This window comes from Haplochromis burtoni, unplaced genomic scaffold, assembly GCF_018398535.1.
Source record: "Haplochromis burtoni strain Fernald_Lab_line unplaced genomic scaffold, NCSU_Asbu1 Contig_78, whole genome shotgun sequence".
Lineage (NCBI taxonomy): Eukaryota > Metazoa > Chordata > Actinopteri > Cichliformes > Cichlidae > Haplochromis > Haplochromis burtoni.
The window spans coordinates 1,300,835-1,313,714 of NW_024582439.1; the positions used below are offsets into that span (position 1 = coordinate 1,300,835).

The window sequence follows — 12,880 nt, forward strand, 5'->3', positions numbered from 1 at the left end:
TGGAGACCGTGGATTTGATAAAAAGATTTTCACTGACAGTGACCAGGATGGACAAGATTAGAAATCAGTATATCTGAGAGACTGCTCAGGTTGAGCAGTTTGAAGACAAAGGTTTGGTGTGATAGAGGCGGATGCTATGGATGGGGTAACATGAAGGGAACACATGAAACAAGAAGAAGAGGACTATGATATTTCTCAGTTATATTTCTCCTGTTTTCCCCTCACAGATGTTTCACTATTTCTTTCACTTGAGTTAAACACGATTCTATTTGCGTTTAACTCCATTTCCCGACACGCACTTGTGCTTGAGCGCAAGCGCAGATGGGTTTATTTGGTATACAGGCAGCCGGAAGCTATACTGTGAAATAAACGGAACGGGATAGTACTTGGTAAAGTTTCTCGCCTTTTGTGTTTTGCCTGATTAAACATAATGCAGCGGTTAGCAAATATAGTTTACCATCTGTAGCTAACTGTGTATCAGATGTTGGTTTTTGTTTGGACGGATCTTCGGTTTTTATCGCTACTGATAGGCTGGCTAACCAGCTAGCTTAGCAGGATGGCAGCTAGCTGAACTGTCGTTAGCATATGGGGCCCTACGTTCACAGGAGGGCAGCTCTCTGTGACAGTTTGATTGTAAATTCATCGAAGATACAGAAACGAACCTTGCCATTTAAACAAATGAGCAGATAATAAGTAGCCAGCTGTTCTAACGTCATTTTTAAGGAACCCAGCAGAAAATGGTGATTTAATTTGCCCAAAGCGAAGAAAGATTAAAAGAGAGTCAGGCTTGAATAATCTGTTTGCAACCAGAGTTAATTTAGGATACTTTAAAGGAACATGTGGCTGCTTATTTTCTTGAAAAACGTGAATTCATTGCACCCTAAATAAATTTCTGTTATGTATTGATGTCCATCATCTAGGAGATGTTAAACATAGTTTTCATACCTGTATATTTTTCATCAGTTGTCTGTCTTCAAACGATCATTTTGTCAGACCAGGTTAGTTGTAGACTAGCTTCCAGAGTGGGTTTGCCAGCTTCAGCTTGGTCTTTACTGTTGAACTATGTGTAGCTTTTATTTGTTTCAGTCTTAGTCTTTTATATATGTAATATGATGGGTATTTGTAAGTAGCTCTGATAAGACCAACACAACACTGATGAATCATCTAAACATCACAGTCTTAAAAAAACCCCAAACACTTGCGCTGAAGCCTCCTCATGTTTCTTCAGAATTGACTAAATTAGGAAAAAAAACAAACCTTGACATTTCCTGTGTGCACTTATTTTCTTTTATCTCCTTTTATAGATACTCATGACTGGTTTAAGATTAAGGTTTCATTTCTTATTTTATATCCCAGTTACCTAACATATTTCTTTTTCACATCTAGTTTTAGTTAACTATAATAATCATGATGTTCAGCCTACAAAACCTTAGAATCAATAGGTGCAGTCATGTAATTTAACTCACTTCCTTAAACATGTGGAAGTACTCAGCACTTCCTTTTTCTGTTTACCGTCCACAGTGCGGACAGCCATTGGGCTGTGTCAGGTAGCTGTCTGTATACAGCCCATCACATGATTTACAGTAATGTGAGATGATGAGCTTCAGATAAGTCACTGTGTCTCTGACTGGTGAGGTGATCGTTTGGTTTTTTTCCTACTCCAGCTGTCTGGATTGACATGTTGGATGCGGGATTGTTTGAATGACAGAAGCCCCATCTGGTGGGTGGACATTACTGGTGCAGTTGCATTTTTTTAGGGATTATCATCGTACTGTTTAGAAACAAAGGAAGACAACACAGGAAAGAGTTCCAGCTTGTTTTACTGTTCTGCTACCTTAACATCTAAAGATCAGCTACAGATCGTGATTATTTTACATACATTCTCTCATCTGTCTGCAAAGTCTTATGTTAAACATGTTTAACTTTAAGCGGTAAATTGTGTTATAACTATGTTGTTCGCTTTAGCAACTTGATCTTAAAATGAAGATTTCATTTTGGAGATAGACATACTTCTCTGACAATGATTGGATTCTGTTTTGAGTTTATCTGCCTTGCTGTGAAAGCATATTTCTATCGTTGCAGTGTGCTCTAACATAGAAAATTAAGCTCTGTTATACCGAACAGGTTGTAAAAGACAGCATACGGTATCCACAGGATATATCTAAGTCACTGGTCCTGAGATTAAACAAAAACATTAACAAATGAGCTAAGTGCTCTAGTCTGATTATATGGCTGAAAAGGTGCACAATTACTGATGTTTTTGTAGAAAAATTTTTTGAACAATGAGTTGAAACACTGGTTTGAGTCAGAATTTTGTACTTCTGCCCACTGCAGGTGTGATGGAGGGGTGACGTGTGAATCAGAGGAGTGATTAGGCCAAAGCAGCCATGACCGAGTGCTTCCTGCCCCCCAGTAGCAGCCCCGCAGAGCAGCGCAGGGCCGAGCACCCCGGGGGCGTGGCCCGCACCCCGAGCTCTGAGGAAATCAGCCCCACCAAATTCCCCGGGCTGTACCGCACCGGGGAACCATCGCCGCCTCACGATGGACATCACCACGAGCCTCCCGACGCCTACGTCTCCGACGATGACAAAGAGCACAGCAAGAAAAAGAACAAGTTCAAGAAGAAGGAGAAAAGGAGTAAGATGCTTTTTTTGGGAAACATGGATTGAGGGAGGGAAGGACAGTATAGCACAAGTGAACTATTTGAGATTGCAGGCTTATTTTTGACTCTGAAAATAGCACTTTGAAAAAGTTTTTTAGCACCAGGTGATCTAAATATGTATACCTGTGTAGGGAAAAAAAACAAACAGTTTTCTTGGATGTGGAAATATGATAATCTGGTTCTTCTAAAACCTTTTACTTTTCCAGGCATTACCTGAAAAAACGTGCACATGAGAACCCAAATGTTAGATCTAACATCTAAACTTTAGCTCCCTAACACAAAGTGTGACTGAAGTCCAGTCTTGGGAACAAAGAACTTAATTGTTTGCTGACTTCAAAGAGAGTGAGTGTGTACACTGAGGACATTCTAATCTAAACTCCAGTAGTGAGAACTTCCCTCTTATCGTCTCCTGCTGTGTGCTATGTGGGAAAAGGCAACTTCAGACAGTATCGAGTTCTGATTAGACGTAAACTCTGATGTTGTCCAGAGTTTACATAAAAGGCCTCGTGTTTCCATGTAACGGTAGCCAAGCAGGGTGGCCAGAGTTTACTGAGTATATCCAACTCTGCAGTATAGATTGTGTTATCACCACTATCGCTGTGTTTGCTTGTGCTTGAGTTATCATGCAATAAACTGTAGTAGCACCTTAATTCTAATTGCATTGTAGTATTATGGCAACCAACAGAGTACACTGTACAGTTGAAAGAAAAAGGTGCTTTTATAGTGGGTGCTAAACTGCGACACCCATCTCTCAAAATACTTCACAAGACCTTTTTTTCACTTACTTTGTGTTTATACACCACTTTCCCTTTAATGATTAGTTCTTATTATCGCCTGCTCTATTCCGCAGTGTTTTTCTTTTTTTGTTCTGTCTCCTCCTCACCTGCAAATGGTATTGGCAGATGGCCCCACCCCTCCCTGAGCCTGGTTCTGCTGCAGGTTTCTTCCTGTTAAAAGGGAGTTTTTTCTTCCCACTTTTGCCAAGTTCTTGCTTAAAGGAGGTTGTTTGAGTTATCTGTATTATTGTGGGGTTTCTGCCTTACATTATAAAGTGCCTTGAGGTGATTGGCAACATATAAATAAAATTGAATTGAGACCAAGAGGTTAACACAGTGAGATAAACAGAAAATACTGACAACAGTAGAACACAACAGGACACACATTTATAATCAGACTTGGGCTGGTTTATGAAATAAGCACGATTTTATAGCTTTGCAACCATTTCCAAACAACCAGGAAATGAAGTCTGGTAATAAAAAGCTGTCAGATGTTGTTCTCACAGGCGCAGCAGGACAGGTTTTACATAATAGAAATCACTACAAACCCTATAATCTAGTTTAATTGAGCCAAAGATTAGATTACATTTTCAAAAACATTCCAACATTTTTTTTTAACATATGTTTTGGAGGGCGGCACATGGCTGTGTTATTCGTCAACAAGGAGAAAAATTTAGAATATTTCAAACCTTGTATTTTAACAACTGGGAGCTACCGAGGGAGCTGAAGGTCACATCAGTACTAATGAGGCGAGCTACTCCCACGTTTCCATCCTGATGGCTGCAGTGGTGTGAAATGTTCCTCTGCTGGGGATGTTTTTCACCGTCGTCCACTTTGTATCATGATTTTTCCATGCCTGGATTTAGCTCCTACACCAGGATATGGTGGGAGAGAGGAAGAGATGGACAGATTCAGCACACACCCACTGAACCCAGTGAAGGTGTGTCTCAGGCAGCGGTGTGATACGCAGAGCCCATTCTTGGGGAAACCCAGCGTAGATAAAATTAGGAGGTTGAAAGTGACAAGGGGCCCCTCGCTATCACTTTAAAAAAAGCTTAGAGTGAGCTGTTCTGGAGAGGAGCGTTGTAAGGTGCAGTGGGAGCTATGCTAAATCAGTGGCTGACCTCTTTTCCTAGTCCTCATTCTCCCCCTCCTCTGCTATCTTCTCTCTCTCACCCGTTTCTCTTCCTGTTTCTGTTTCGCTGCTATCATAGTTCGGTTATAGGACGGAGATTAGAAAACAGAGGTGCTACTCCCTTCAGATCTAACCTGATTTCTGCCTCTTCTACTCTTTATTTACTTTCACAGCGGAAGGATACGCCGCCTTCCAGGAGGACAGCTCGGCAGACGAAGCAGAGAGCCCGTCCAAAATGAAGCGCTCCAAGGGAATCCACGTGTTCAAGAAGCCGAGCTTCTCCAAGAAGAAAGAAAAGGATTTTAAGGTGAAAGAGAAGGGTCCCAAAGAGGACAAAGCCAAGGATAAGAAGTCAAAGGACCTGACAGCTGCAGATGTGGTGAAACAGTGGAAGGAGAAGAAGAAGAAGAAGAAACCAGCCACAGAGGCAGAACCGGTCCCAGTGGAGACCCCCACCTTCAGGCCCATCTTTGGAGCCCCGCTGGCTGAAGCTATCAAGAGGACAGCTCTGTATGATGGCATCCAGCTACCAGCCATCTTTAGAGAGTGTGTGGACTACATTGAAAATTATGGGATGAAGTGTGAGGGCATCTACCGGGTTTCAGGTATCAAACATTTTGATTCTACCTTCTTCCTTTTTTCTTTTTTTTTTTAAACAACGTCTCTGATTACTCACATTGGCTCTTTTTTTTCTTTCAGGTATGAAGTCCAAAGTAGATGAACTGAAAGCTGCGTATGACCGAGAGGAGTGCCCATGCCTGGAGGAGTATGACCCTCACACGGTCGCCAGCCTGCTGAAGCAGTACCTCCGCGAGCTGCCCGAAAACATACTCGGTCGAGACTTGGCCCAGTGGTTCGAGGATGCTTGCGGTCGGCAGGTCGAGGCCGAAAAGGTGACGGAGTTTCAGAGGCTGCTGACCGAAGTGCCGCTGGAGAGCCGACTGCTTCTGTCCTGGCTCGTCACACACATGGACCACGTCATTGCCAGGGAGGCAGAGACGAAGATGAATATTCAGAATATCTCCATCGTCCTTAACCCCACCATACAGGTCAGTGGGAAGGAGATCAATCAGTGAAAATGCAAATGCACCGTTACATGGGAAAGGGAAGAAATATGCAAGAAGATCATGAGTTGGGGCAGAGAACATCAATTTTCCAGCAACAGGCAAACTAAACATCAAATAATAATGTGGCGCTTTGGCTCAGGCTCAGATATAGCTAAAAAAAAAAAAAACAACCCTCCCCCTAGCAACAAACCAGTGAAATTTTATTGGATCAAAGAGTCAGTTCATCTCTGAAACCCTGGCCCAGTTTAGTGAAGCTAATTTATTCCCATAGGGGACATCTCTGTTGGTGCTCCACTTATTCTGAACCAGCAGCAAGCAGCTGCCACAACTCTGTTAAATAAATACTTCTCCCACTTAATGAGCACAGTCCAGGGCCAGTTTAATCAGGCTAAATAAACATGCAGGAATTTGTATTGTGGAGGAACTGGTGCAGATACAATTCAGCTTTGTGCTCGTTTCCCTCTGGTGATCCGTGTGCCTCCTTTCCAGATTGGGAATCGTGTCCTTTACATGTTCTTCACCCACGTGAAGGAGCTGTTTGGGGATGTAGTCTTGAAGCCAGTGGTGCGGCCACTCCGCTGGTCCAACATGGCGACGATGCCGGCTCTGCCCGAGACCCAGGAGAGCATCAAAGAGGAGATCAGACGGCAGGTGGGTTCGGTCCTGTGGCAACTAATGACTGCCTATTTTAGTGTTTGAACAAATGAGTTTAAAAAAAAAAAAGTTTCTTCTTTTGCTTCATATCTTAATATCTGCTGCAAAAGGAAATTATTTTTTTTAATATAAGCAGATGATGATTTTCCCTTAAAGCAGGTTTTAAAATGTTACAACATAGTAATGCAGCTTTAAGGCCTTTTCTATTTATATTAAAGTGTCTTGTCAGCAGTACACATCTTTATCTTGGGTTTGTTTCTCAGTGTGCCAGAAATCACCTGTATATAAAAGAAAATGCCAGAAAACACGTCAGCTTCAGATGGTTTAGTCTGTCGATTTGAACCCCAGTCTCTCGGCTGAAGCTGTTTCTTTAACATTACAAAATGTTCCTTCGTGGCCTGGATTTCCAAAACAATAAAACATCCCAGAGGAGGCTCACACATCTAAATCCCTCCTAGATCACCTAACTTAGAATATACTGAAAAGTTATTGTAGATTTTTTTGTCCTATGATGCTCAAATCATGTTAATTATCCACGGCAACTAACTTTATTTGTCATTTATAAGTGGTTATGTGTGAATCTCAGACTGCCCTTTTTAAAAAGATTATATGGTTTATTTTGCTACTTAATACTTTGACTTTTTTTATTCTCATATTGACTACTTTATTAAATGTGCTTGGCTCCTCTACTTGTCTTGAGCTGATTGTTGTCATTAAGTAAATTTCAGCCAATATTTATGAAGGTATTTGTGTGTAGGAGTTCCTCCTGAACTGCCTGCACCGGGACCTGCAGGCAGGGGTGAAGGACTTGTCCAAAGAGGAGCGGCTCTGGGAGGTTCAGAGAATCCTGACCGCACTGAAACGCAAACTGAGGGAGGCCAAACGTCAGGTAATCTGTCTATGTCAGTATTTATGTTTCTCTGGATACAATAGCTGTTCGTATACCCAGTAATACCAGTGAGGGTTTGAATTTCCACCTCTTCTGAGATGTATAGAAATTATAACCTTCACTAAGGTAGGAAACAGCAGTAAGATTGTTTCTTTAGTCTGTATTAAATTGAGCTGGGAGTCCTTAATAAACTATAATGTGGCCCTACACAGTAACAACAAAAAGGCAAATGCAGATGAATCGACCAAGATTAAAGCATTGTCTTGTTATTTCAACTAGAACTACTTTCTAACTGTGCTGTATGTGTCTGCTCTCCGTGGGGCTTTAGGAGTGCGAGAGTAAAATAGCCCAGGAGATAGCAAGCCTGTCAAAGGAAGACGTTTCTAAGGAGGAGATGACTGAGAATGAAGAGGAAGTCATCAACCTCCTTTTAGCACAGGTGAGTAATTCATAAAAATACACCGATCAAAAGCTTGCCAAGAAAACCTTTAAACGTCTTCTCGTTCTCTCGATAATCAGGAGAATGAGATCCTGACGGAGCAGGAGGAGCTGATCTCTCTTGAGCAGGTGCTGCGTAGACAGATTGCTACTGAGAAGGAGGAAATCGAGAGGCTGCGGGCAGAGATTGCAGACATACAGAGGTAAAAGAGGACAGTGATTAAATATGAGGTGTGAACAAAGAGTTCCAGTGTTGGAAGTGTAAAATTTATAACCTATACCTGATGTAAAAGTGGTCAATGTCCCAGTCAGGTACATTTTCTTGCGGATCTTTAGATCATTTTCAGTGTGACTGCTGATTTCAGATCCCTCAGTGGATGTCTTGTTGTGTCCTTTGATTTGTGCGTGAAGGACCATATTGGGCTGTTTTCAGGACAACACTCTGGTACCATTGCATTGTGTGAACCCCTGTGAATGTCTCCTCATTAGCAGCAATACCCCTGATGACATTTGAGCCTGTTTGAGAGAAAAACATGATGTTTTCCCTCTGGTTTTATGGTCGAGCAGAAATGGTGCATTCGCTGTCCACTCAAGTCCAGGGATTGTCCGTCTGCCTGGAGTGAGCTCTGTTGCCAGATAGAGGCATTATACAAGTATGTGGCCCAACAGGTGTATGGGCTACTTGGGTCTATGGGCCACTCTTGCTTGTGCTGTTGTTGGTCCATCAGCCAGTCACAGAGGAGAGCAAAGTGATAACACACAAAGAGCTGAAGTGAAACAGAGTGTTAAAAGCAATGAAAAGTGTCCACTGCAGCCACTGCCTGTGCTTTTAATACTCTGTATTTTGATCTTTGAAGTTTTTTTCCCATTCCCAGTGAACTCCAGTATCCCTCCCTGCTCTATTCCAGCTCACCTGTGAACCAGTCAACATTCGGCAGCCGCTTTAAGTCTTGCTTTAAGTTGCTTTAAGACAGTGTACGTGGTCGGACAAGTTTATGGGACCATGAAGTAAAACACGACATTAGATCCTAGCAGTAAGCCAGCATTGTGTTCCTCCGCAGTCGGCAGCAGGGTCGCAGCGAGACAGAGGAGTATTCATCAGACAGCGAAAGTGAGAGCGAGGATGAGGAAGAGCTGCAGATGATACTGGAAGATCTGCAGAAGCAAAACGAGGAACTAGAGGTGAGAAAGCATCCAGCCTCCACTACCTGTTGCGGTGGTCCTGTGGTGTTTGACAAAATTGTGGTTATTCGTATTCCAGAAGCTCAGCATGCTTTTGTTTCTGGTAATAGTGAAAGTATTGGCTGGAGTTTTACAGGATCTAACTCTGAATGTGTACTTTGTTGCCCTGAAGAACAAAAACACTCACCTGAACCAGGCCATCCACGAGGAGCAGGAGGCCATCTTGGAGCTCCGCGTTCAGCTTCGCCTCCTGCAGAGCCACAAGCTACAGCAGGAGTTGACCGCCCAGCCGCCAGCCGAGCAGGCTCCACCCACACAGCCGAGCCCGGAGGCCCGCAGCGATGAGCAAACCAAGCGCTCCGTTGCTGCCGTGGCTCCTACCGCCGATGCAGCTGCTGCCACCACCAACGGAAAGGCGGCTAAGGATCCATCAAAGCCTTCACCAAACAAAGACAAGAGAGACACCAACATGTGAGACCTCTGTGATGCTTTTGATGGTCGTCTGTGCTGGTGTTCGTCTCTACCGTGGGCCAGTTGTCCTGCAGCGTTGCTCGCTATCCTGCTGGAGATTTCACATTGCAGAGCTCATTAGTGACCGTGTCCACCAAGTGGCAGACAAGGAAAAACCTTTTATATCGTCTTCGGTGTCCTAACCTTCTTTTTCACATCCTCATGCAAAAAAACCACCCTGAAAAAAACAAACAAATGCTAGGTTTAGCTGGTGTAGCGGACAACTGACTACCACTGTAAGAGACTAGCAGGGACCATGTTTTCAAATATGCCGTGCCAAGCCTGTATGAAGGAGGAAGGAAGGGGAAATGAAGGCAATGAGAGTAAGAGAGGGTAGATTGTAGATTATTTCTCACTGGTGAGCAAGTCAGGAAGCGATCACTAGACCACAAATGTCATCAGTCCCTGTCGCTCAGATTCGTCCCTTACCTTGATGGAAATTTGACTTTTTCTTTTGGATAGAGACCACTGTGCCATAACTTGAGGATGCCCCAGAGAACCACTGATAACAAAAGCTTTTTGAATGATGAAGAATTTATGATCGGTCTATCTATATATTCTATATTTAAGTAGTATTCTGAAGTACACAGATGACTATTCAAGAAGTACATTAATTTTAAGTTGCAGCTTTTTAGTAATATATAAATATACAAATAAATATATTGTAGAGTCTCTGGTTCGTTTTCTTTTTTTGAACGGCAGATTCATACAGAGAAGTGTTGCACCTCGCAACTAACCGGTGGATGAAAACACGAACAGCCAAATAACAAATGTGTGTTCATCGCTGCAAAACGCAGACAAACAGCTGGAGGCCACACTTTGCTCCGTAGTGCAGTCGTCTTCTCAGTTACCTTTGCCTGCGCTGCACTAACGAGGAAGAGCGGGAGATCATATTTGTCCAGTTTAATAAGGATGTAACAAGTCTGTGCTGATGATTTATTTTTTGCTTCCTATATGGGTGGAGACGCTTTGTTTTGTACTCTTCATGTGTGGAGGTTTTCTTCAATCCTTTCATTTCACAGCTGATCCGTGTCTGCTGCAATGTAACGTCATTGTTCGATAATATTTAAGGCAGAGATGTGTCCTGATTTACTTTTTCTGTATATTATTGTAAAATTGCAAACATACTGTATTTTCAGCTCTTCGTGTTTTGTCTTCTTGTTGTTGTTTTCTTTTCTTTTTTTACCATTAATAACCTGTATGGAGTTACGCGAGTGCGACTGCCCTGCTTTGGTCACAGGCAAATCCATGCAATCTCATCTGGACTCCCGATTCCATGAAACTAGAACAGGCTCAGAAGCTTCTCGTGAGGTTATTTTCATATTGTTCTGAGCTTTTGTAGCTGATTGTTACAGACAGTAATGCTGTGAAGAATAAAGTGTCAGTCTAAAATAATTATCTCACTGTCTCTTTTCCTCAAGTTTACCTTTTCACTCGACTATGTCTGGCTGGACATGTATTCCATATTTAGTACTTCTCATTTTCCATTACACAGTATCTGCCTAAATACAAACCTGAGCATCTCTGAGAGAATAGAAAGCTGGACTTTGACTCTGAAAACAAATTACTCAAGAGATAGTGGAGCCACCCAGCTTTTTTTTTCTTTTTCTTTTTTTTGGTCAGGGCTTTAACTGGTTTCCGATTTGGAAACTAGGCTTGTCAAGTAGGACTAAAAAAACTAAGAGAACAACGGATGTTAGGAACTGTCTTTTCAAAATTAAAGCTTGACTTGAATTCACATAACAAGATGACCATTTTCTCTTGAAAGGAAGCAATGGTTGTAATTTAAAAGAGTAGATTTACATAGTTTACTGCATTTCAGGAAATGTTGGCTCTATAGATATACAATTAATATTAACCATAGAGCTATACATACCTTCACTGGGCATTTTATTAGGTACAACTTGTTATTACAAGGTTGTAACATTTTTGTTCCTTTAGATTTGGCTTAATTCTTATGTCTTCATGGCACAGATTGAACAAGGTGCTGGAAAAATCTAACCATTCTGTGTTTTTATCTGTTGTACAGTGTCCTTGGGTGCTTTGAAAGGCGCTATTTTTAAATAAAATGTATTATTATTATTATTATAAAGATAATGACAGCATCACACAATTACTGTTGAGTGGTTGGCTGAGTCTCCTGTTCCACCACATCTGAAAGGTGCTCTATGAAATAGTGATCTGGTGACTTTTGAGATATTTGGAGACATCTGAGCACAGTGAACAAAAAAAGAGATTAAAAAAAGGGATGTCTATAAGGATATGAACATGTCAGCAACAATACTCAGTTAGGTTGTGGTTACAAAGATGCTCTCTTCACCCAGCGTGTGCCAAGAAAAGATTCCCCTCATTATTACAACAGCAGCAGCTTAAATTGTTGATAGAAGGTGGGGGATGGATCCATGCTTTCATGCTGTTTACAGCAGATACTGACCCTGCCATCCATATATTGGAGCAGAAATCAAGACCCACCAGAACAGAATGTTTTTGCATTAATCATCAATTACTGGTGAGCGCATGTAAATTGTAGCCCCAGTTTGCATGGTACAGGTTTGGTATTCAGCATGTGAAGGAAACCTACAGTATTGTACCTAAATGCCAGATATGGTCAATGGTCTTCATGAGTCAACTGTTATCTTACCTGGTGTTCTTTTTCTTTTTTAACCATAGATTTCTTGCAACATTTACAATTACTGTGTCACAGTCATTCCTCACTCTTCTATGAAAAATAATAAAATCACAACTCACAAGACCATATGACTGAGAATTGCCTTATAAGTAGCTTATTCAGTCTTGATGGTTGTATTTTCTTTTATTTGTGGTCATTTCTATCATGTACCACAGAAACCTGCATAGCTTGTGACTCTGTGGTTACTGTCAGTTTTCCTCGGTGCCCTCCCCATCTTTCTTTGTTTCGTGATGTTGTAAAGTATGTTAACAGATTGGCCAGGTATACAAAACGGCTTGGCACCTTAATGGCCAAAATCAAGTTGATTTATAAGAAATGCCTTGGCCCATATATGGTAGTAGTTTGGGTGCTGAAAGTGAACAAAGTCTTTATCTTGTCAAAAGTCAGACTACCAACCTTGGTCGGTTTTTCAGTCCTAATGCAGTGTGCATGCATTTATTCTGCCAATTCTCAGTCCAAACTGGCCCAAGCCCACTTACAAAAAACCCACCCAAGCCTGGTAGCCATTACTGGGCTGGAGCCCACTCATTTTTGGCTGCCAGGGCACAGCCGGCTGTGTGATGATCCTACTTTAGGCTTTTATTTTTGAAACAAAAACATCATTGTCACAGTCGTCATTGTCTTTGGTTAAATTAGTTAATTGCAAAAATATGTTAAGAGCAGACCGACATTTCCCGGTCCTGTTATGCTTTCATTGAACTGAAGACCATTGTATGCACTTTTATCTATTCTTAACTAAAGAACACTGTTTTTTTTTAGGGTAAAATAGGTCTAAAATCTTTCATCTCTTATTTCAAAATATAAACATGTAACTGACAGGCAGAGATAAAATTGCAAACGAAGTTGTTTGTTGGAGCCTTTTCGCATTATTTGTGCCA

At 41.8% G+C, this 12,880-nt stretch overlaps 1 protein-coding gene across 2 annotated transcripts; it reads left to right on the forward strand.

Moving 5' to 3' along the window:
- Positions 1-269: 269 nt before the first annotated feature.
- On the forward strand, positions 270-10,708 carry ralbp1 (ralA binding protein 1). Of its 2 annotated transcripts, none has more exons than XM_005924598.3 (10): positions 270-389; positions 2,335-2,637; positions 4,747-5,178; positions 5,273-5,622; positions 6,130-6,291; positions 7,052-7,183; positions 7,512-7,622; positions 7,703-7,824; positions 8,683-8,803; positions 8,976-10,708. In XM_005924598.3, exons 2-10 carry the CDS (start codon positions 2,388-2,390, stop codon positions 9,276-9,278), a joined length of 1,983 nt encoding a protein of 660 aa, XP_005924660.1. In that variant the 5' UTR covers positions 270-389; positions 2,335-2,387; the 3' UTR covers positions 9,279-10,708. The 2 variants fall into 2 exon arrangements, with proteins under 2 accessions (XP_005924660.1, XP_042077954.1); XM_042222020.1 differs by lacking the exon at positions 270-389 and adding an exon at positions 405-1,720.
- Positions 10,709-12,880: the final 2,172 nt, after the last annotated feature.